Source organism: Engraulis encrasicolus, chromosome 19 (assembly GCF_034702125.1).
Source record: "Engraulis encrasicolus isolate BLACKSEA-1 chromosome 19, IST_EnEncr_1.0, whole genome shotgun sequence".
NCBI classification, from domain to species: Eukaryota; Metazoa; Chordata; class Actinopteri; order Clupeiformes; family Engraulidae; genus Engraulis; species Engraulis encrasicolus.
This window is the reverse complement of record NC_085875.1, coordinates 34,626,818-34,652,439: the sequence shown is the minus strand read 5'-3', so window position 1 is coordinate 34,652,439 and position 25,622 is coordinate 34,626,818. Positions and strand designations below refer to the sequence as shown.

Below are 25,622 nucleotides of genomic sequence, written 5' to 3'. Positions count from 1 at the left end.
TGCACCTGTAAGGTGACGATTCAGGAAAAAAACATGAACCTGTCCAGTTGGCTACACATGTATTAGGCTACAATGCTGGACCATTTTTCTGTTTCAAACTCGGTGTTAGGTGTAAACATTTGGTGAAAGTACGCTAGGGGGAGGCACTTTCGTAATAATTCACTCGCCGCCTTGCGCTGAGGGTTCATGTTTAGTCAGTAACTTAGAGATTGCCACTTGTTCAGGCGTCGGAGGGGGAGTCCTGTCCCATTGCGCAACAACTTGCCTATTTAATAGGACTTCAATGGAGGCGGCTGTTCCCAATTGTATTTGTTGTGCGACGGACCAGCCTACTTTATAGGCTAGTGTTAGTCCTCTGTCAGTGTCAGTTGTTTCACTGTTCGCCATGGCGCTGAAGAGAGCTGTGCTGTTTAACCTGTGGGGCGGCGTCCTATCCACTCGTCCGTCCCAGTCCTTTCTGGCTTACGAAAAATCCGTCGGTCTTCCCGGGTAAGCTGAAACAGAACAGTAAAATAAGCATAGAGCGCTATGTTTCTTTTCGCGCACTTAGTGTCTGCTGCAAAAACGGCACTAAGTTTGACTATTACGCAAAGTTCAGCTACAAGTGGAAAGGCGCTTTGTCTCCCAATTCATTTCTTACAAAAGCACAGACCTTTCCTCTAGTTGGCGGTAAAATCCTATTTGGATCCTATCTATGTTTATGTTGGGTGGTGAGGTTTGCCAATACTGACTTAATGGTTGTATGCTTACTATAATCGTAGGCTACTCATTTGGGTATATGACTGGAGCTTTACGGATGGCAAGGTCAATCTATCTATCATGCTATCAGGCGCCCAATACAACATCACATTCATATTCACATTTTGCCCTAATAATTGGATTTATTTACTTGTTGTGATGATCACATCATTATTTTTTTCTTGAATATATGCAGTGCTTCACTTCACACCTGCCTATAGTAATGAGTGCTCTTAAAATATTCGGTTTCATTTTTTATAATTCAGTTTTTATAATGGATGTTAAAAGCTAAGGTCTAGACAGGTCTATTATTAATTGCAAATTTGTTCAAATTATGTTGCACAGATTTAATGCGAGAAGATTGGCCTTGACTTTGCGCTAATATCATTCATTTTCAGTGATTTCATATCAAAGGCCCTTGCTGCTGGAGGGCCTGAAAATGCCTTGGTCAAGGCGGAGATGGGAAAGCTTACTTTACAGCAGGTGAGATGACCTCTTATCTGACTCTGATGCATTCCCCTGAAAGGAGTGTTCTCCAAGGTATAGTAGCCTACCACAGTTGTTACATGGAGTGACAAACCTCCTGGTAATATTAACAAGAAAGAGCAATAAGCCTGATAGAGGTCATTGCCAATTTGGAAATTAAGTCCTGAATACTGGTGTGATGTGAAGTAGGGCTCATAAGTTGACTACCTAGACTAACTTAAAGGTGGAGGTGCAGGTTAAGATTTTAAAAGATTTTCTCAACTTTCTTTTTAGTAGTATTCATTTAAGCTATATTCCATTGTATATGACTTGGTTTGGTACCATAAAACACATAGTACATGAAAAAGTGGCAGTTATTTCCCCCCATAAAAGAAACAGTGCATGACATCACGCTGGGGACAGGAGACACAAGATTTTTGTTTCTGTTTTTTTTTTTTTTTGTAAAAAATCTTTAAAAAAATGTTTTCCATTGTTTTCAAATTATTTAAATGGTTCACTAGCTTGTAACTACGTATGTAGTTTTGTATCGATTTTGCCCTCCTCCTTGGGCTATAATAACCACACCAAGTTACACTGCCTATGAAAAGTCTACCCACCGCTAGTCAAATGGCAGGTTTTTGTGATGTAAAAATGTAACTTTTTCTACATGTAATATAAACTGTAACCTGTACAAAGCAATTGAAAAATGAACTCAAAGTTACTGCCACTTTGAAAGAGCTGTCATTCTGCTTGTCACCTCGGATGAAAGGCTGTGGCCGAGAATTGGGTCCAGTGTCCAGGTGCATTCTCGTTGACAAATGGATGTACTGTACTATGATGTGGAACGGACTAATATCATTCAAACCATTGTAGCCCCTTAATGCATGCCGTACCTTTAGTGGCACGTTGTAATAGTCAATGAAAAGGTAACTACCATAGTACTACAATACTATGACTTAATACAAGGCCTTTAGTAATGCACTACGACTTGGTCATAGCCGTTCTGGTTACAGCAAATTTATAATGCCATGTCTTAACGGGTTAAAGACCAGGACTATTATGTACCCCGACAGAATGCAAGGCTGTTTTATTGCAATGCTATCACAGTGGTTCCCAAAGTGTGTTATGGAGGTGTTATAGCCTATTTGCTTTGGGGTCGCGGGTGGGAGAGGCGGTTTGCTTTAAAACCACTGAAAAACAGAAACCTGTATATCGTTGTTGTTGTTGATGATGATGATCATCATCATAATGCTACAGTATATCCAAGGTGTGATTTGTTGAAAAACCAGAAGAGGAGGATATTTATGGAGTTACATAAACCAAGGTCGAAGTCATGTAGCCTAGAAGAAGTGGAGTTGTCAAAACTTGAAGAGTAGATATCCCCTCTACCGTTTGCTCCCTGTTTATATCTGTGCATGCATGTCTTGTCTTCAGATGCAGGTTGCCCTGGAGGAAAGCTGCAGGAAGGAGGCCAGCGCTCAGGGCCTGACGCTGCCAGCTGACTTCTCCGCTGCTCGTCTCTTCAACATGGTGAGAGGAGCCACCTTCCACCAGCCCATACTGCAGGCTGCTGCTGCCCTCCGTCGCCAGGGTAAGCCAAGGAAAGAACCAGGGATGCATTTCTCAAAAACATAGTTGTTAGCAGTTAGCAACTTGGGTAGTTAGCAATGGGAAATTGCACTCCAACCAGCACAGTAGCTACAGTAGTTAGCAAATACGCTTTTGTTAAATGCACCCCAGAGTTGTATGAAGTAGAAGCAGAAGTACTCTTACAGATGCGATGTGGTATGGTATTACATGGTTTCAACTTTGTAATATCACATCACTCCCTTTGTAATTACATCTGTAAGAGCACCTCTACTTCTACTTTATACAACTCTGTCAAAGACAGACAGGCCCTGCCTTATATTCACACATGGACTGTAGGTGATAGATTCCACTGCTATGAGTCAAATAAACAGTATCTATAATAATGTTCAGAACTTATAAATGACTTATGATTGCCATTAGTTAAAAAGGGAAAGTGTTCTGGCATATTTGTGTGAAACACAGGACATTGCAGCTATGGTTCCCAGACAGATCACAACACTTCGGTAGGGTGTTGCTAAACATATTTTTTTTATCAGCACAAAAAAGGAAGTTACTGTATGTTAACCTGCCCACTGTCATTCCGTGATCTGTGGGGCAGCTGTAGCCTAATGGTTAGGGTACTTGTGGCTGTTTTGGGATCAGAAGATAGCAGGTTTCGAATCCTGCTCCGGTTAGAAAAAAGAGGGTTGGCTCTTCCACCTTCCATCCATGGCTGAAGTGCCACTGAGTAAGGCCCCTGACTCCTCACTGCTTCAGGGACTGTACCCAATACGCTGTACCTACTGCACGTACTTAGCTATACTGTACTGTATGTCCCTTTGGGATAAGTGCGTACATACTAGGGATGCACAATGTACTGAAAATGTATCGAAATCGCGATATCAAGAGTGGCGATATGCGTATCGCGAAAATGACTTAATTATCGCTAACAAGTAAAACATTTCTGTGCAGTCCAATCACTAGCTGAATATCAACAAATGTGCAAGAAGCCCACCATGACCAAAGCCACGCCCCCCACACAGACCAGAAAAACACTCAGCTATATTTCTAAATATCGTTTAAATATGGTTATCAAGGTATTGCATGCTGGTATCACGTACCGATTTTTTTCTGATATCGTGCAGCCCTAGTACATACGTATGTGTAATGTGTGTAATGTGGCTGTGTAATATAATGCAATATGCCTTCTCTCTCTCATAGGGATTATGACGGGTGTGCTGGCCAACCTGTGGGTGGATGACACCCCTGAGCGCCACAGAACGTCTCAGATCCTGTCTGTGCTGGAGGCACACTTTGACCTTGTGCTGCAATCCTGCTTCACTGGCGCCCGTGTGCCTGAGACCGGCATGTTCGACAAGGCTGTGGAGAAACTGGGCCTTACACGTCAGCAGGTATTGTGGCACTAGTTCTCAGTAAAAAGTCACTTTAGTGTCACGCTCCTCTCCTTCCTCTCTTCATTTCCCCTGAGATGCATAGCTAATTTGTAACTTAAAGAGGCACAAACAAGTTAGTTTACACCAACAAGACATTAACCAAGAACTACAGAGGAAAGTTGTCATTTAATATGTAATCATACATTAATACATACAGATAGTGTTTGGGTGGAAACGCCATGTTTTTTCAGTAACTTTTGAGGAGACATGAAAGAAACATGGCAACTTAAGGTTCAATGATGATGGCATTTGAATGGAGCACCAGCAACAAGAAGTGGGCAAGAGTTAAATGCGCACACATGTTTCTAGGTGGAAGCGATTTTTTGCCATTAGAGGAAATGATATTAATAGCCCAGTGTGTTCACTGTAGAGCAGATACAAATCGAAGGTACATGATTGAGACAGTATGGGTCAGCTTGACTTTTCAAAGTGAAAAGTGTAAAAATGAAAAAGGCCACTGATGGGGTGCTGGGATAGACAGTTTACCAAAAACATTTCTTTAGAAAGTGCTGAATTTCCTCATTTGGAAATAAGCTTTGTCTTCCACTGATTTACAGAATTAGAAAAGAGGACATACAGTACACCCCGAAAGTTAAAAAAGAGGATATAGTCACTAGTGTACCGCACACACAGTACTAGTGGTGTCAACAATGATCGATTCGCCGATCCAATCCAATGCGGGGCATGGACGATCCAGAATCGATCCGGCAAGTTCCAGAATTGATCCTGCAATTTTTTTCAATTTCAATTACTTCCATGGCAAATGAGCAAATGAATGTTAAATTAAATAAAAGCACTTCAAAACATTGCAAGGCTGATACAGACTGATACAGAAAACAGCCAATAAATTGTTGCTCAGTATCTGACTACTTGTATTGCCTCATCATGACTGACATTTGCTTTGCTTTCAGTAGAAATGTAATGCATTGCAATGCATTGTAGAATCGGATCAGATCGGATCAGATCGCATAGAATCGAATCGAATCGAATCGCTACCTCCCAAATCGTGATCGAATCGGATCGTGAGGGCAGTGCCAATCCACACCACTACACAGTACTCAAGCTTCTTACTGCAGATGGGCCCGTCGATGGGCCGTATTCACTCTTTGCTGAAAATACTCAACTACATCATTACAACATTGCTATAACAATGCAGAGATCCTTAAGTAACAGATTAAGACATGGTCATTACTATTTTGGTGACAGTAGGGTTATATTTCATAGTAGGCCATTTCAAACTTCTGTGCTAACCCTGTTACATAGATTTTTCACAATAAAGTACACTTGACTTGACTTGACTTATAACATCGGCTCTGCGCTAAGAGGTTAATCTGATTTTGCATGCCCAATAGTTCCCATTCACACACCACCACCACAGTTATCCAGTCTTATCATAACTGCAGCTGGTGAGTAGCTGAGGTGGTGGATGGTAGTCGTTATTGAATACAGAGGGAGGAGAAGGTCATGGAGTGTGGAGGCCAATGGGTCACAGTGTCTTGCTGATTTACCTAAACCTTGAGCTCTTTCAACTTTGAGCCCTATCTTTAGCTAGACCACCTCTTTCAGCTGTACGGACAGCACACAACTGAAATTGTCTTATCTAGTCCCTGGAGCAATGTGGGGTTAGGTGTCTTGCTCAAGGGTACTTGAAGGGAGATCTAAGGGTGGCATTTGATCTTACGACCACCTCCCTAGCCATTAGGCCACGGCTGTCTCAATGCGCATGGACATGTGCACATTCATGCTGTCATGAATCCGACCTCTGCATTCCTCCATCTCTGTGTTGTCCATATACCCATGATGAGCATGTGTCCTGTGTTCTGTGTTGTCTACATGCCTATGAGCCTGTGTCCTGTGTTGTCCATATGCCCATGAGCATGTGTCCTGTGTTTTGTACTGCATGCCCATGAGCCTGTGTTCTATGTTGTCCATATGCCCATGCGCCTGTGTCCTGTGTTGTCCATGTGCCTATGATGAGCCTGTGTCCTGTGTTGTCCATATGCCCATGCGCCTGTGTCCTGTGCTGCGGCCTCCTCAGGTGGTGTGGCTGGATGCGGAGCAGGAGAGTGTGGATGCGGCAGCTGGTTTGGGGATGACCGCCATCCTGCTGAAGGACATGACCAGCGCACTCAACCAGCTGCAGACCCACACGGGAGTGGAGGTGTTGATCCCACATTCAATTGCATTACACTTAGCTAGCACTTATACTTACATCACTAAAACTCCTTGGTGCAATGTGGTGCTACTTGATTCAGGGCACTTCAGCCATGGAGAGAGATTTAGGGGAGAGTTAAGAACAGAACATGCTCACCGTTTTATTGTATGCACCCAAAACAGGGACCGTTTTTGTAGTCACATACAGCAGCACAACACCACCAACCAACACACAGCTATTTTGGTCAATATGCCAGGAAGTGGTTTGCGTTTTGGAGGGTTAGCCGCTACGCAGGTCGGTTGACCTTGTATTGGTGTTGGAGGTGTACAACGACTCACTGAACACTTTGTTGCTCCAGTTTCTGACTGTCCAGAATGTTGTGCATTTGATTCTTCAACCATGTGCAGACTATATTATCAAAAGGATCTGCTAACCTGCATTGCATCAGGACACCAAAACATTTTGGACAATTTTATGCTCGCAACATTGTGGAAATAGTTTGGAGTGCGCCTTTTCCTCTTCCAACATGGCTGTGCACCAGTGCACAAAACAGGGTCCGTAAAGACATGGATTTGGACTTGACTGGACTGCACCCAATCTAATCAGTTCTAACCTGAGCCCAATAGCACACCATTGGGATCAATTAGAGCGGAGACTGAGAGCCAGGCCTCAGTATGTGACCTCATCAATGCACTTTTGGTAGAAAACGGTCAAAACTTCCTAGAAACACACTCCTCATTCTTTTGGACAGCCTTCCCAGATGAGATGAAGCGGTAAACTGCAAAAGGTGGACCAATGTCACATTGAACCCTATGGGTTAAGAATGGGATGACAGTTAAAGGAACAGTCCATCCTTTTTTGAGTTTAACACATTTGCAGTATTTCCCAGTATTATTCATGAATGTGCATATAATTTTCTCTTTAGTGTTTTCAGTACTTAGATTTATTGGTATCAGCATTATTAGCATAGCTTAGCGTAATCACTCGAAGTAAATGGAACCATTTGCATCAAGTCACAAGCGATCACTGGATGGGATTAAATAACCGCTTTGCACTGTGATGAATTTAAAGCGGTTTATAAGTACATTTGATGATGTTTTGTTTGGTACCATAGACTTGCATTGCATGCTTAATATGGCTATACTGGTAAACTAGTCAATGCAAACACATATAGAAAAAATCCTATGTTTTCTCATATTTTACTAGGGCTTAACTACATACAAGCAATTTCTTGAAATGAAGTGTACTACTGTTCCTTTAAGTTCATATGTGAGTCAAGGCAGGTTAGCGAATACTTTCGGTAATATAGTGCTGCTATAGATGTAGTATATGTTTGCATCCCACCTTAACCACAGAAAGATGGCAGAGTGGGGGCAATTGTCCACTGGAAAGTACATACGTACATTTGCACAAGACATGTTTTTCATTGGACTCTACATTTCTTACTGTGTCCATCCAAACATGCATCATGTATGTGAATATGATATAGTAGCTGTATACCGTAGTAGCTGTATTATTATGTTGTTAAAGCACAATACCTTCAATAGTCTGTTATATAGTAGTATGTTGTTTATTAACATGATTTGCGTATGTGATATGCATATATGGTATTTTCCTGTAAAGTAATTACATTATTTACTTTTGTTTTACTGATTCTGTAGATAATGTAGGCATTTTGCTTTACTGTCACAGATGCTTCCCCACAAGCTCCTTGTTGTGAATAGTGCCATTATGCAGCCATTATCCCCACATACCACAGACCAGGACAAATAAGAAAGAGTGCTATGCACTGTTGGCAGAACACTGCTACCTTGTCAGTCTGAGGAGAGCATACGATGTAAATTACCAATTCTGCTTGCAGCACATAGTCCTTGTCTTTATTGCTCACATGCTTTTGACACACACCAAGTAGATAACAATCTGTCAGCTGCTAGACGATAAGTTAGAAAGCAGAAGTAGACCTGCCAGTGGTTGCCACTGTCTGAGACGTAGGATGAAACATGGGTAGTTGTAATAGCCGTACAGTATTTCTTAACAGTATTCTTCTAGTTAGTGTAAGTTAGTATAAAATTGTGAATAGTAAAGTATAAAAAATGTATATACCAATACAAAACAGTAAAGATTATGTTTCGCCATCAGTCCTTCAGACTCAATGTTCGCTAATGTTGGTTTTGCACGATGTCTTTCTGCAGGTCCAGAGCTCAAAAGATCCCATTCCCATGGCCTGTAAACCTGAAGATGTCAGCCATGGAGTTGTCACTATTAAGGTAGAGGCACAGACACACACACTCACACACTCACACACTCTCACACTCTCACACTCTCACACTCTCACACTCTCTCTCTCTCTCACACACACACACACACACACACACACACACACACACACACACACACACACACACACACACACACACACTCACACACACACACACACACACACACACACACACACACACACACACACACACACACACACACACAAACACCATTTTGACAGGCACATGTAAATGCATATGTAAATACACCCATGCCCTGCTGAATATAATTTACTGTCAAATGTGACATACAGAAAGTAAAAGAGGGAAGGTAACTGTGCACTCTTGTCAGCCAGGAAGAACGAAGCAGCACACAAGCCCAGTACGCGATGAATCGGCCTTGACAGAATCTTCAGAGTAGTTGCACAGTCACAACTAGCTTAATGGGAAGCAATATGTGCTGAATTCAGCACAGCCTAACTTCACACCCCTGGTGGTCTCCATTGTAGTCGTAAATTACGTTCATACACAAAGGCGGTGAGAGAGCATTACAAGTCTGGCAAGACTCTGCCTGTGCTTTACAAACTCCTTAAACAAGGTTAGCGTGAAGGAAAGGAGCAGCAGGTCCAAGCTTGGTTGCCTAGCAGCAGCATGGAAGTGAATATTCTCTCTCTCTCTGTATCTCTCTTTCTCTCTCTTTCTCTCTCTTTCTCTCTCTTTCTCTCTCTCTCTCTCTCTCTCTCCTCTTTTTTCTTTCTGTCTGTGTATCTATCTCCATCTCTTTCTCTCACAGCCTGGTGTTCAGATTCACTATGTGGAGATGGGAGACGGCCCTGTCCTCCTGCTCTGCCATGGCTTCCCAGAAAGCTGGTTTTCATGGAGATACCAGGTGTGTGCTATAAGCAATGACATAATATTATTATTCATAATAATAGTAATAATAATAATATTTTATTCAGTTTTATATTGCGCCTTACAAGTAACCTAAGGTTGCTTGATCTGTTGTTTTATATATGTCTATCTGCCTGCCTGTCTGTCTGTCTGTCTGTCTGACGTGGTGTGTGTCTGTCTGACGTGGTGTCTGTCTGTCTGATGTGGTGTGTATTTCACGTGGTGTCTGTCTGTCTGACATGGTGTGTATCTGTCTGACGTGGGGTGTGTCTGTATGACGTGCTGTCTGTCTGTCTGTCTGTCTGATGTGGTGCCTGTCTGTCTGACGTGGTGTGTGTCTGACGTGGTGTGTGTCTGTCTGACGTGGTGTGTATTTGATGTGGTGTGTGTCTATCTGACGTGGTGTGTGTCTTTCAGTTTGGTCTGTCTGCTTACAGTATATCTGTGTCTCTCAGATCCAGGCCCTGGCAGATGCTGGATATCGAGTGCTGGCCCCGGACATGAAAGGCTATGGAGACTCCACTGCTCCTCCAGGCACATCCATTTATTCTTTCTCTGCAATCTAAACACACAGACCATTACCACCTCTTTGTCTCTTAAAATACTTATGCCTGCATCACAGTGTGTCACTGTTTTTTCTCTTCTGCCAGGGAGTTCTGGTCAAAATAGCAGCAAACATATAGTTACAGACGCTGACAGGCACATAGACAAAGAGGAAAATAAACGTACAAAAGACACATTAAGAAAATAAGCTTACATGAAACATATTAGGAGATAAAAGGTAGCCTATGTGCTGCATGGTCAGAAACAATGTTGGTCAGCATAAGTATAACACTTTTTTGTTTTGTAGAAGTATCAATAGAAGTAGCAATATTATTTTTGACATTTTTGCTTTGCCACTACTTTCATAGATTTTTGTAAAATGAACAAGTGTTACATTGATGTGTGATTGGTTTATGAATACTTACATTTCCCTGTTTATCCAATTGAACAGATATCGAGGAGTATTCACAAGAGAATATTTGCAAGGCAAGAATAATCAAATACTGTGCTCTACTATACTGCCCTACAATATCAGAACGCAGTATCTTGAAAATGGTCGAAAATGGGTTTAGACCGGAAATTGGCTTTAAAATACCTTCTTTTTCTTGTGTTAAATTTTTTTGGCCCAACTTGGTCCCGTTTCGGAAAAAAACGCAAAAAACTGATTATACTGCGCTTTTTGGTTTTAGGAGGTTACGTCGTACTAGCCAAGAACGCAGTATAATGCGAATTATACTGCACTTCTCCATTGACACCGTGGTTTTGGTGTAGACAGTAATACCACAACAGAACGCAGTATAATGATTTTTCAGCTAAAAAGTAATGAGAATGTTGTTTTTTTGCTTTTTTCTTGTGTGCATAAATTTTCACCATAAAAAAGTATTATATGGAAGTGTCATCACCACTTTACCTCCAACACAGTCGCGTGGACAGAAAGGAAACTTTAAAGCCTTTTTTCTCAGTTTGCCATTTTGAATTATACTGCGTTCTGAAATTGTAGGGCAGTATACTCAATTGTGCTGTGTTCCCCCACTCCCCGACCCGCCACTCTCTGTTGCACTTTACTTTTGAATTACTATATCTTCTGTCTCTGCATTTCACTGTATTCTTGAGTGAACAAAAGCTTTTTTTTCATTTGTAGGATATTGTGACATTCCTTGACAAAATGGTGAGTCTACATTTTGTTACCTCTTTCCAAAAGAGGTTTGGAAGAACAGCTTTTAAACTTTAACATCTGGCCCGTCTGAGCCTGATGTGAGTCTTATGTGTATTGATAACAAACTTGTTTAGTTGCTGCCAACATGTCAAAAAAAAGTTAAGATGGAAGAGAATATCACAGTGAGAAATACTGAGATTATGAAATACCATTTTTCACAACTGGATTTGCTATCAACCCATGGAATACTAATCTATCAATGAGCAACAGGGAAAAAATACAAACACTCCAACCCTAGACAGCTTACATTTTATGGCTTTGTGCAGAAGATGTAATTTTTTTCTCTCTAGTTATTACGTTATTGGACACATTGCCATTTGTTATTCCGTAGATAGTTTTCCAACATACTGTAGTAGCATCACTGGCATTTCCAAGGAAAAGCCAGAGTTGATAATACTTTGGGTCAGAGGAGAATAGTTTCAGTCAACTAACTGTCAGCTGGGACCAGGCAGGGGATCGTTACGGGCTTCCTAATTAGCCACTGTAATTTACTGGACGGTGGCATAATTAAATGAAGAAGGGAGTTGTTGTGGGGGCTTTGAAGGATCTTCAACAGCACTGAATGTCTGATGACTCCACTGTTTGCTTGGGTTCAGAAGCGGCCTTTCCATTAGGCAAACCTAGGCAATTTCCTAGGGCCTAGATCAGATCTGGCCTCCATAAGGGGCCCAACTGTCACAGCGGTCGCAGTAAACTCACAAAAAAACACTTATGTAAAGTGATCGGAGATATAAATGAGACAAAACAATACAATAGCACCGAAAACACAGAATTGTATGTCTATATGTAATGACTTTTGAAGGCCCCATGTTTGCCTAGGGCCCTCAAAATGGCTAGATCCGCCCCTGTTTGTGTTGTGACACTTTCTGCCCTTTGGCAGCTGCTATCAAGGCAATCAAGTGGCTAAGAGGTAGTTGAGGAACGATTAAAAAGGCTTATAATATGGTTGTGACGTCATCGGTCGAATGCTCCATTCATTTCAACGGGGCTCCCCAACGTTCGCACGTCTGTTATTTTTCGATAACGGACGGGTTGGTCTATAACAGACCGCTGTCAATGGCAACAAGACTTTTCACTGCTAAAGCGACTTTTCAACAAGACTCTAATCAGCTGCTGTGATAGACAACACCTGTTGTCCTGGCTACCTAGCTGTAGCGGTGTTCGACAACGGCACTGTTTTATTTTGCGCAGCAACAATCTTAACATTAAATAGGCCTAAAGAAATGTCCCCGCCATGTGTGAATCATTTAAGTATATCCATATAATAAGCGGGTTAACTTTCGGCGAGTCGGTCGCTTTGTGGAATAGCAGCACTTCAGAGAGAACAAGACCCCTGCGCTCCGCGTCGGGGTCTAAAGATTCTCTCTGTCGTGCTGCTATTCCACGGTAGCGACCTTCTCGCCGAACGTTAACCCTTACTTAAGGTCCATAATGCCTCAGCAGCTGACTACAGTACTGTGTCTTTTAGTAGATAATCATCTCTGTTCAACTTTATACATTTACAACAACAAAAAAACAAGGTCTGTGCACATTCAGTAGTGGAACTGAAAATGACAGTAATCCCATAAATATGGTTCATGGTAACATTTAACATGTTTGATCATTTGTATTCCTTTTGTGGCTCAATGAAGCTAACCAAGATTAACCATTTCTGACAAATAATATGATCCGTTGGGTTGTTAAAATATCCTTCTTATCAAGATTAACCATTGCTGACAAATAATATGATCCGTTGGGTTGTTAAAATATCCTTTTTTGTCAAACACAGCTGGCAATCTTTTTTTGAAGTGCAGCTTTTCAAAGTTTTAATTTTTGAACATGCAAAGGAAGAGCACCAAACGGCTGGTTTGAGGAGTCACTGTTTTATTTCTTAACGTGTCAGCACTTGACACACACAGAAAATAAAATGGTAACTTTGCTTAGACGTTATCATGTTATCAGGATGGATGTCAACTCTGTCTGGTGGTCATGCAATTTCATATTGGTTCTGGGGAATTCATCATACTGTTTCTGCATTCTCATGTTTTTTTTTTACATTGCCTTATCTTTCTGGCACAAAGGGTTAGTTAGCCAATGTGCCAACTGTACAGTTATCAGTTAATCTGCATTCTCACATTGTTTCTTTTCATTGCCTTATCTTTCTGGCACAAAGGGTTAGTTAGCCAATGTATTTGTGGAAAAAAAGTTTGCAGACTCCTTTTGATTTTTTCGTCTTTAAGTTCTTTTTATTCATTCATTGGCAAGCATGATGACGTTTCGACCTCTCGATCTTCCTCAGATTCACTGACAAACACCTTTTTTTGTTCAGCACCAGAGATTGTGCACTCTCTATAACTCTCTATTAGTTAGCCAATGTGCCATCTGTACAGTAGTGGTGTCAACAATGATCGATTCGGCGATCCGAATCGATCCGGGGCATGGACGATCCAGATCCAGATCCGGCAAGTTCCAGAATCAATCCAGCAAAATTTTTAAGTTTCAATTACTTCCATGGATATTTCGGGAGCAAATGAATGTTCAAAACATCACTTCAAAACATTGCAAGACTGATACAGACTGATACAGAAAACAGCCAATAAATTGTTGCTCAGTATCTGACTACTTGTATTTCCTCATCATGGCTGAACATTTGCTTTGCGTTCAGTAGAAATGTAATGCATTGCAATGCGTTGTAGAATTGAATCGAATCGGATTGGATCTAATAGAATCGAATCGAATCGGATCTACTACCTCCTGAATCGTGATCGAATCGGATCGTGAGGGCAGTGCCGATCCACACCACTACTGTACAGTTATCAGTTCTAATCTTCACAATGGCTGATTTCCTTTGTCTCCCGTTCTCCTTTTAGGGTATTCCCCAAGTGACTCTTATTGGTCATGACTGGGGTGGTGCTCTGGTCTGGAATCTGGCTCAGTTCCACCCAGAGAGAATCAGGTGAGTCGGGGACGGCTAGTCAGGCCGCGTCCTCCTGGTGACGCAACACCTTCAGCGTTGCTTCTAGTCCGGCCAGGAGCAATGCAATGCAAATATCGTTTCTTGGCTCCAGAAAAATCAGGAACGCCTCCCACTTTGTCGGGAAGCAAACTACCAGTAGCAAAGCAAGGGAGGCGGGTCAACCATGCCGTATGGCAAATGTTAATTGTTGAGCTCTTGGTCAGACCAAGTCTCCAAGAGATTTGAATGTCGATGATAATCAGGCTAGGTTGCTGCTGCTGTTTTGTCTGTCTACCATCCAGTGTGTGTGTGTGCGTGTGGGTGTGCGTGTGCGTGTGCGTGTGCGTGCGTGTGTGCGTGCGCGCGTGTGTGTGTGTGTGTGTGTCTGCCATCCAGTGCCACTCACAGTGGCATCTCCTTTATATCCCCACGATCACCCAGGCCGATGCTCACCTGTTGGCCATATCAGGTCTTTGACATATCTGGGTCCAACATGTTCTGATTGATTTTTTTGTTCATCAATTTGTTTCGAGATTTGCTGGGATTTGAACGAAGAGCTTCATCCCATTTAAGTGGCATCCAGTACCACCTTTCCAATTTTCTATCACCTGAAAGGCTATGTGGTGCAACCCCCACTCCTGTGTGTGTGTGTGTGTGTGTGTGTGTGTGTGTGTGTGTGTGTGTGTGTGTGTGTGTGTGTGTGTGTGTGCGTGTGCGTGTGTGTGTGTGTGAGTGACCGTCTGTGTGTCTGTTGGTCTGTCTCTGTATTGGCTACTGTATGTAGATCGCCTGCCTTTTGGATGTAGAGTAAGCTAGACAGATATGACTTGTAATCAGGAATGCCAACCAGTGTGTCAATCAGGAATTTCAAACCAATTTCATCTAATAAGAAGATTATGCACCTAAAATGTCAAATGTATCAGTCCATGCATAGACAGTTTTACAACTGCTCAAACCCTTGGGGATTGGGAGTTTGTGGTTTGGTTTAGTGTTTGGCAGGTAAAAGCCAATGTCAGATGTCTCTATGTGTATGTTTGTCAGGGCTGTGGCATCCCTCAACACCCCTCTCTTCCCAGTGGACCCCAGCAGTGACCCAATGCAGAAGCTCAAAGCTCTACCCATCTTTGACTACCAGATCTACTTTCAGGAGCCTGTGAGTAGCCCATCATGACCTCTTCACACTCAATTTCAAAAATCACTCTCACATTTAAAACATGTTTGTTAAAGGGACACTGTGTGAGATTTGTAGTGGTTTATTTCCAGAATTCATGCTTCCCATTCATTAATGTTACCTTTTTTTATGAATACTTACTACCACCATAAAATTCGAAGTATTCGTTATGACTGAAATGGTACATGGTCCGCCATTTTGAATTTCCAGAAATAGCCATTTTTAGCTGCAAAAAGTTTATTACTTAGGAATCTTTCATGAAAAGATCAAATTTGGCAATAGGCAGCCCATTTTCAATTCGCAGCATAGTTGCAGTACCCTTTTTGACCATTTCCTGCATAGTGTCCCTTTAAGGAGTGCTTCCTGAACTCAAAAGTTGTTTCTGTAAGGTGCTCTTGGGAAGTAGTGTTTATTTTACTCCATTTAGCATTTTACCAACTGCACAGTTTTTTAAAGGTTTAATATGACCAATCCACTACTACTTATATTTTTCAAGAATATTTACCACCACGATCAATTTCCAAGTAGGCCTATTGATCACAGCTTGGAAATCTGCACTTTACATTCATTCATTCGGCGATCTTCTCCATGTCCACCATTTTGAATCTACAGTCATATGCCGTTTTTGCTTCAAAACTAAATGTACTTTGGCCATACCAAAAATACGTTACATAGTTAATATTAATGAAAAGAATTTGAATCTTGAACTTAAAGTCAATGTTTATACTTTTCAACTACTGTACCAACAACTTCTTCCACATGCTGTACATGTTTTCATCTGTCCGTTTGTGTTTGACTGTATTTCTGTTTTTGTTTTGTTTTGGGTTGTTTACTGAGCAGGGTGTAGCAGAGGCTGAGCTTGAAAAAGACCTGGCCAGAACATTCAAGATCTTTTTCTTCGGAAGTGATGAACAAGTAAGTTCTACTGGCTTTACTTCTCTGAAATGCACCAGTGGGCTGGGTTCATTTTAGGAACTGTGCAACAGCAAAACAACATTTGAACTGAGATGTATCCCTTAGCTCAGCAGTTTCTCTGCTGTCGTAACAGTGTGCTGTTTGTTTCTGTGGAGAGCTGACAGGCAGGAACATGTAGCACTGAAATGGTTTGCAAAGAATGTTCTCATGAAAAGTAGGTAATGTATAATATAGTAATGTATGTAGTACAGTATGAGGCTGCATATGTTATTGAGGCTCTGAGTTTCTATATCTGTCTGTGTCTGATGATGATTCATATGTACCGTATGTGTGCAAGCGTGTGTCTATACGTATATCTCCATGTCCCGCCTTTTCCTTGTAAATGAGTTTTTCCCAGGTATGCAGGAAAGATGCAGTATGCCCAGAAAAGATTTTCAGCGCAAACTGACAGTGAAGTAGTAACATACCGTATCATATTGTGCCGGAAATGGCACAAATTGCAGTTGAAGGACTGGCCTCTTTCTTTCAGGGCTTCCTTCCTGTGGCTTTAGACGAATCTCGCCACACAGTGTCACTGGCCAACTTTCCCACTCACGCTAAACAGATTAACCCATTTTGGCCTGATGCCGCATACAGTATACGCTGTTTGACCTTTGGCGCCTGGAGCGACATATACGCTGCATTCAGGCTCTTGAGATTTCCGTTTTTTTTAATTAAACATATGAGTATATCAGAGCTGAATGAACACATTCTAATTAAAGATGAGGGTCCTAGCTTTTCAATGCAACTGATTTCATGCTTTTATCGGAGGCTGAGATAAATAATAATAATAATAATAATAATAATACATCAAATTTGTATAGCGCTTTTCTAAATACCCAAAGACGCTTTACAGAACATGTAACATAAAACAAAAACATGAACAGACATTCAAAGACATACAGAGACTAAAACACAACACAACGGCAATGGAAAGTTCTTTTTTTTGTCCATAAATCATGACGGTATGGAGCGTTCACAGTAGTGGAGAAATATGGAAGCCCACGGCGGGGGCGGCGATGAAAAGGCCATGGCGGGATACGAAAATCCAGAGCCTCCCGTCGTGGGGGGCGAGCTCGGCTGAAGGAGGCAGCCGAACAAGCCGGTGAAGTTCTATGGACGGAGGAGCCGTGATGAGATATTTAGGTTTTAATAGGCAGAGGACACCTTTTCCCCAAAAGGGCCTAGGCATTCAGCAGGTGTTTTTGCAGGTGCCTTAGGCTAAAATGGGTTAATGCACTATTGTGGCAAGATAAAAAAAAAATCGTCTGACTTGTTAATATAGTCCTTAATGGCAGTATGATAATACCTGCCAATGGTCTGAGCCTCAAACTCTATTCTAAATTGGTAATTTGTCCCTACAAATGATCACAGACCATCAATGAGCATATGTATTACCCTTTAAAAAGGTAACTGTATGTACAGTTGGTCTATGGCAGGGGTGTCAAACTCAGGGCCGGGGGCCAAATCTGGTCCGCAGGATCATTTTATTTGGCCCGCGAGATCATCTCAAATGTGTATTACAGTTGGCCCTCATACATTATTAGTGTACAGTGCATCAAGACTTAAACATGAAATTTGATGTTTCTCAGAAGTATGAGCGGGCCCAGGCCAATGACACAGCTCACACTCAATATGCAACACAATATGTGCCAGTGTGTGTGAAATGAAACTGAGTATTAAGTGCGTGCCTGCGCGATTTTAGTTCATTATTAAAAATCAATCTTGAGCTCGGCCCGCGACTTCGTTCCATATTTTGATTTTGGCCCTTGGTGAATTTGAGTTTGACACCCCTGGTCTATGGCTTGGGAACCACACATTCTGTTAGCACCTACTGGGAAACGACTTCACGCTGCATGCTTGCTGTACTGTATGAGTGGTCGATATGACTTGCAAAGCATTATGTGTGACAGGTAGTACTGCACTGTCATAACCTTGCATCATAAGTGTCAGATTGACCCCTTGAAGATATGTGTGTGTGTGAGAGAGACAGAGTTAAAGATGCCCTTTTGTAATGGTGGGTGGTCATAATGAGTTATAAACGATGGGCAAACACGTCATTTTTCCTACAAGCAAGAGCCACCTCCATGATTGAGGCCATCGGGCATGTGTGTGACTTTAGCATTGTGTGTGTGTGTATGTGTGTGTGTGTGTGTGTGTGTGTGTGTGTGTGTGTGTGTGTGTGTGTGTGTGTGTGCATGCGTGTGTGTTTCTGTGTGTGCGTGTGCGTGCGTGCATGCATGTGTGTGTGTGCATGTGTGAGTGTGCATGTGTGTGAGGGCAGTAGGCCGTGTTGTGTGTCATTGCCCTGGTTAATTGCAGTGCCCCTGCGCCCACACACTCAGCCCGTTAAATGCCACTTGCCGCATAAAGTGCCCACAGAGGATGATTCCGCTGGAGATGAACCTCCACACGAGTACTTATTCATTTACAAGGCAGCGTTTAACACCTCCCTGGTATTAGGCATTAGAGCTCTTTTAAAGGTTATCTTTTACTATCTGCTGTGCACTTGTTGAGAAGTGGTTGGGGACTAGCCTCTTGTTTTTTATATTTTACGGCACCCTTAGTGAGTTTTTTTATTTCTACGAAATGATTTATTATTTTGTGAAATTAAAATTTAAATGGCCTTGTACCAGTACTTGTTTTATTTGTCTTGTATATTTTGTTAATCTTAGATATTTGTGTGTGTGTGTGTGCGTGCGTGCGTGCGTGTGTGTTTGCAGGATAAACGCCCTAATGTCAGTACGGCCAACGTCTGTAAAAGAGGTAGGGGAGCAAAGACATCTGGATTTTAACTCATTTCAATCTAGTTAACGCTGACACTGGACATCAATTCGAGTTAAAATATGATGCATGATACAGTTCATGCACACTAAGGAGTAACACACATGAACCATGCCATGTTTCTTTAGAAGTTGTTTGTGGTAGTAACCCCTTAATGCACGTTGTACCTCCAGTGGTACACTGTAATAGTCATTGAAGTTAACTACCATACTACAATGCTATGACATAACAGAGGGCCTTAAGCAATGCACTGCAACTTGGTAATTGCCATTCTGCTAACAGCAAATGTATAACTCTGTGTCTTAACGGGTTAAGCAAGATATTCCTGTCATGTAGGCTTTCTGTACGGGCATACAGTCTGGTGCACAAACTCAACACTCTCTCTCAAGTGATTTGCCTAGCCACACTAGTTTGGTTAAAATGGAAATATATTTTTTCATTATTTGAATGTTTTTAGCAGCATAACTGTGGTTTCAATTACATTAATTATTAAGCAAATTATGTGGGATTTCATTTCATCTTCTCAGTGACCTCAGGCAGTATTGCAACCGTAATCATTAGCAGACTGTTATCTCAACACATGAAATAAACCAGTTTACCGTGTTTGAAACACTCTCAAGTCATTGTACTACTGCAGAGAATGACTCATTTATAGTGACTCCCTAGAAAATATTTTCAGTTCTTTCAAATCACATAAACAAGCTACAGCAATTTCTTGATGCAGTACACAGCATGGTCACTTAATCCTGCAGTTCCCCAAACGCTCAAACCAAAGTAAAGTGTACTTAATATACAAATTTATTAGTAATTAATTAATTTCAATTACTCATAACCCAGAGGCAAATTTGAGACTAATTTGACAAATATGTATTAGAAAAAAATACATTTTGGATGCCCTCCATGCACCCAAACCCTGTTAGCGAACTTTACTCTGAGGACTGAATTTTATAGTTGGCGGGAAAGGACACTAATTTGGACCTGGTTTAAGTGCCGGGCATCAGAGTGAGTTGCAGCACAATGCTTGACGTCCACCAAATGCAAAGCTTCATGAGTGACTGGCATGTGTCAGTTAGGCTGCTCTTGAGTCTAGGAGGCTCTTGGCTGCTGCTCGTTCTCCTCACTTGAGCTCCAGTGTTGCATGTCTTCGATTTCCAAAATGTCTGGAACTGGTTTTGTGGGGCTGCAGATTATAATTTGGTCGGCTTTCTCCTTGTTTCATCATTTAGGTGTAAGTCAACTTTGTGTGTCTGAAGTAGGGATGCTTGTGGTGATATGGAATTAGTGAAAGAGCTGAAACCATCCTTCTGTCTTTCTTTCTTTCTTTCTTTCTTTCTTTCTTTCTTTCTTTCTTTCTTTCTTTCTTTCTGTGAATTTAACTTGTGCAACCTGTTTACCGTGACCTGTTTATCTGACGCTGTGTCCATTTGTGTTGCCATGGTGACTGCGATGTGCAGGTGGCCTGTTTGTGGATCTCCCAGAAGAGATTCCGAAGAGCCACCACCTCTCGGAAGACGCACTCAACTACTATGTCCAGGAGTACCGCAAACATGGCTTCAGGTAATAAAGTGGACTCTTAAAGTAATGACACACAGGGCAACTTTTTGACCAAAAGGCGGCTGGGCAAGATTATGATTGGTTACATATTTTCTAGAGATGCACCGGATCCAAGATACGGCAGGATAATAGGGTTTTTCACAGGATCCGGATCCGGTTCCAGGATCCAGGATCCGGTAGCCGAGGCTTTCCAGTCAAAATAGTTTGAGCCAACGTGATAAAAAGGGCCCACGTGTGTGAGTAGGCTATGTGTTTCAACCCTTTTGTAGGATCCGGTATCCGTTTCTGGATCCGGCAGGATGTTAGGCAGTGGATCCGGTATCCGGCAGGATCCTAAAAATCAGGATCCGGTGCATCTCTAATATTTTCTGTTGGAATAGTAAGAAAAGTTCTGAAAGAAGTGTTACAGTGACAACAGCCCGAACAACATCTTATAATACCATTACCCAAACACATTGCTCAGAAAGTTGTCCCGTGTATCACCTTTGGGCTGCTCAGCAGAGCATTTAAGTGTGGGGAAATGCGGCTGACTTTGATATATTGTGGGCTTTGGACAAAATCATTCTAAAACACTTTTGATTTGAGTTTATCATTGGTAGAACTGTATAACTGATTTGAAAACAATTGCAAACATCTGTGTGACAAATAAAAGCTATCTATGCATAGAGCAGCCATTTGTTCCTTTTTTCATCCTCCTTCCTCTGATCAACAGCTTACAGTAAGGTTTTTGTTTTGTGTTTCAGGGGTCCTCTGAACTGGTACCGAAATGTGGAGACCAACTGGCGTTGGATGGTGTCGCGGCCCAGAGCCAAGGTGAGGCCAGGTTCACCACTATGTGGAACAGCACCACTTGCAACCATTTAAGAAATTAACTGTATGAATTGTTCAACATTGTTTTTTCGTAGTATTGACACATATATTCATTATACCACAGCACACAACATAGTATTGATGTACTTGCAGGATTATGTATTTAAAATAAGAGATTAATTGAAGTTAAAATATGAGATTCATGCAGTCTGTTTCTTACCCAGTGCTCCTTTGTGGATGCCAGCTGATATGGATTAAATGTTCAGTTTCAATTAAATGTCATTTCGAATCTCAATAGACTTTTTAAAATGGTTTCAAAGTTGGCTCCCTGCGTAATATTCAATACATTATAACTTCTAACAGGCTAAGTTGAGTTAATGTTTCAGTGAAAATGTTAAGCTGACAAATGCTGACCCTCTATTGTAGTGTGCTGTTAGTGTGTCATGTTAATAAATAAGGATCTGTGTTATATTGCAGTTGCTGATGCCAGCCCTGATGGTGACTGCTGGAAAGGACCCTGTGCTTCTCCCTGTATTTGCACAAGGAATGGAGAACATGGTGAGCAGTGCAACAACTAGGGGTGTAAATCACAGCCTCCATGACGATACGTTACGGTATCGATTCCTTAAAGCAGCGATTGGATTATTTTCGATATCTAAGAATTCCTCACGATGCAATACGATTGGATTCAATTTTGTCCAACTTTTCTTTAAGCAATAAGCCACGAGAGGCCGTGGGTTATGCTCGTTTTATAACTGCCAAGGGGAGTGGGGCACAACGCGAAGCTGAGTGCCGTAAACGTCCCCTTGCCCGTTATCAATAGAGCATAACCCACTGACTCAAGTGGATTATTGCTTATCTAACACTGTTACGCTTAATCGCTGACAAAATTTCTTTAAAACGCTTTAATAACAATTAATTTGACTGCGACAAGTTGAGGAAGAGATTGTGGTTACCTCGGCAACATCACTAGGCGTGTGTGCGTTCGTCGTGCTGCCAGACACACACTTCGCTACAAAAACTCAGCAAGGGGCTATAAACACCGCAGGAATGAAATGTCTTTAATCACACTGATACCCCAAACCACAGATGGTGCAAAGATGGGCTCTTCTTGCAGACTCCCTACCCCAACTGCAGCATATTCTCATTACCGATGTTGATGCGCTAGGTCTAATTTAGACGTGCATAGAATCTTCAGGTGGAAGGTGTAGGTTTGCGTTCGATTAACCACGACTATCAGCCAATCAGAATTGAGAACCGGACCGCACAGTGTTAGATATATCTATTATGTTATGGAGCTAGGGCATTGAACAGGGGCCAGCATTTCGATTATTTTCAAAACTTAAGAATGCCTCACGATACGATTCGATTAAATCGTCAGCCGTAGGATCGATGCATCGATACATTTTGATTATTTACACCCCTAGCAACAACCTGCTATCTTTACCAAATGCTTTCATGAAATGATTTATATAGAAAAAAATACTTAAAACCTGACGTTGTGCTGAAATGCCTTTGCTGTGTATTTTCACTTGAGATCCCCAACCTGAGCCGTGGCCATATTGAAGAGTGTGGGCACTGGATCCAGATGGAAAGGTAAGGGTGATGCAGGCGACTAGCACTGACATTTAAAGAAAATGGTACATAATTATGTTGACAAAAAGTTCAGTTTAACTTCCAATGCAGAGAAAGATCAATTCAGGACATTTTTTTCTGTTTTTTTCTGAGTCACACTTATACTGTCTGTGAATCTTGGTGGTGATTGGGAGAAAAGAACAGTCAGTAGAGTCATTATCAATCTTAATCATAACCTTTATCACTTCACTGCCCTCAAGGTTATGAAACGCAACCTATTGTTTGGTTACTTAACCATCCACACAGCAATGCACTGTAGTGACCATGACAACATGAAAACATAATTCACACCAGGTGCTAATATTCAGCCTTGAGCCTCATCACACGACTGTCTTCTGTCAGCGGCTTACAATAGAATAACAGTAGTGGAACAACTGCACACAGGATCCCAGGGCAAAACACTGATGGGGGCCCCCCATACGGCCTGCAAATGTCATAATAGGGCCCCCACCACCACCCGGGAAGGCCCTGGGCCCAGGGGCAAATGCCCTGCTTGCCCCCCCTAGAGCTACGCCCCAGGGTTGGGAAATAAGCACTAGTTGTAAAGTCTGCACAGATTGGACTGGAACCAGTGTTACATGGACACTTGACCACCTAATAAAAGAGGAAATGCAATATTGTGTACTGGTACATCGTAAAAAAGTCCAGGTAGGATAGAGGCTGAAATTGAGTAGTGCCACTACTCCAGTCTGATGTGTATTGGTCAATTTAAAACACTGGCCCCAACCACTAAATCAGTTGATCTGTGAACAACTCACATGTAGGATATGTACTGTATTGTATACTTGGTGATATATTGTGATTTGACATATCATCTGCATACAACTAGACATTGACATGTTCACACCAACTGTATGTGTATGGGTATACAGTACCTCTATCATAGTTGTCTGCACTCCAGATAAGGGTCTTGAGGAAGGCAGTGAATTCCCCTCTCCCTACTAGAAGTGTTTTTTGTGGCTGTGCTCACAGTACTACAAAATAATGGGCATCATACAATAGTGTGGGTGATGAAGCTCAGCCGTGTACAATGGTGTCAGTCCTGCACTTCTCCCTACGGGGAAGAACAGAGCGAGGGTCCTACCTGAGGTATTGAATGACACCGGATGCAGTTGTTGTTTTTTTATGAAAAGTGTGATGAAGTGGGCGTGACGTTGTTGGGAAATAAAACACTGTACACAGACGCGCACACACACAAATGCTGAAACAAACGTCAACAGTCATTATATCACAGACATTCTTCCCCTTTCTTCCCCTTTATCCACCTCAAGAATATTTTTCTCTGACTAGGTTATCTTCCCCTCATTCTTCCATGTCTCATGCAAATGAGTTTGAAATTGGGCTTTGAACCTTCTAAAAAGGGTAGCCTACGTCTTAAATAGTCATATGTCTGTGCATGGAGTTGTCTGTGACTCAACTGGGTATGTGTGAGGGAATAGTAACGCATGCTTGCATGCTCGCATGCTCGCATGCTCGCAAACACATGCAATAATTGGCCATCAGTAAGATAGCCTTTATTCTGAATAGACCAATTTGCTGGGAATTAATTATAATAATTGAGAGTAAGACAGGTCAGGGTTACTTCCATCATCACTTGCTCAGTAAACAGTAAACCGCTAACGAGTTAGTTATACTAATTCCTCAGCTTCAATCTGACTATTGAGAGAACCAATTTCAGCAGATTCTCTTCCATTTCTTATTTTAAGGAAATGAAAAGACTGCTGCTCACTGTTGGAACGTGATTCTTGCTGTGTTGAGATCCAGACACAGAGGAGAGGGTTGACCTCCTGACCAGGCAGGCAGGAGCTCTTTAATGGCGGGATAAGTGGAGTGCAGCGGAGGTTAGAGGCAGGTCAAAGGTCGATCGGGTCAGATGGTGCATCACATCCATGATATAGCGTAGCCCCTTTTATCCCCCCCCCCTCCACTCTCACTCTCACCCACGCCATGCCATAAAGCCATCTCGCCTGTCTGTCGCCTTAAAAGCTCTGAAGAGAAGAGGAGATCTTTTGAAGCCGGGCAGGCAGGCAGGCAGGCAGGCGTGGCACAGGAGATAGATTTCCCCGGCACGGCACGCGCTTCAGCAGTCCCAGTGAGCGCGTGCAGTGTGGAAACGGCCCAGGATTGTAATGCTCTACTTAATCTCTCTCTCGTCATCTGCAGGCCAAGTGAGCTGAACAGGATCCTCCTCGGCTGGCTGAAGGAGGCGCACCAGAAGACCTCCATCACTGTCACCCCCAGGTTATAAAATGGAGATTTCTCATACCGCAGCTCTTACTTTTTCAGCCACCCACCCATTGGTATTGTGCTAAATTTGTGCTTATTTTTGCTTTGTGTTGTTAACCATCATTGATGTTATGACGCGCCGTAAACATTCCTCCTAGCTTTTGGTCCAGCCCCCATATCAGATGAGGCCATGGGTGTTAAATAACATTTCCTTTGAATTGTTTTGTTTTGTTGTTATGGTTTCTGTTGAAGAGAATGTGACTG

General features: G+C 42.1%; 1 protein-coding gene across 1 annotated transcript; it reads left to right on the top strand.

The window, feature by feature from the left end:
• Positions 1-209: 209 nt before the first annotated feature.
• ephx2 (epoxide hydrolase 2, cytoplasmic) lies at positions 210-25,622 on the top strand. The gene is made up of 19 exons (XM_063184202.1): positions 210-489; positions 1,137-1,221; positions 2,638-2,794; positions 3,994-4,184; positions 6,265-6,387; positions 8,574-8,648; positions 9,433-9,528; positions 9,986-10,064; positions 10,525-10,559; positions 11,215-11,241; positions 14,139-14,224; positions 15,266-15,377; positions 16,236-16,310; positions 19,073-19,115; positions 20,588-20,690; positions 21,431-21,500; positions 21,975-22,055; positions 23,035-23,093; positions 25,296-25,622. The coding sequence occupies exons 1-19, from the start codon at positions 386-388 to the stop codon at positions 25,378-25,380; spliced, it is 1,686 nt and encodes a 561-aa protein (XP_063040272.1). The 5' UTR covers positions 210-385; the 3' UTR covers positions 25,381-25,622.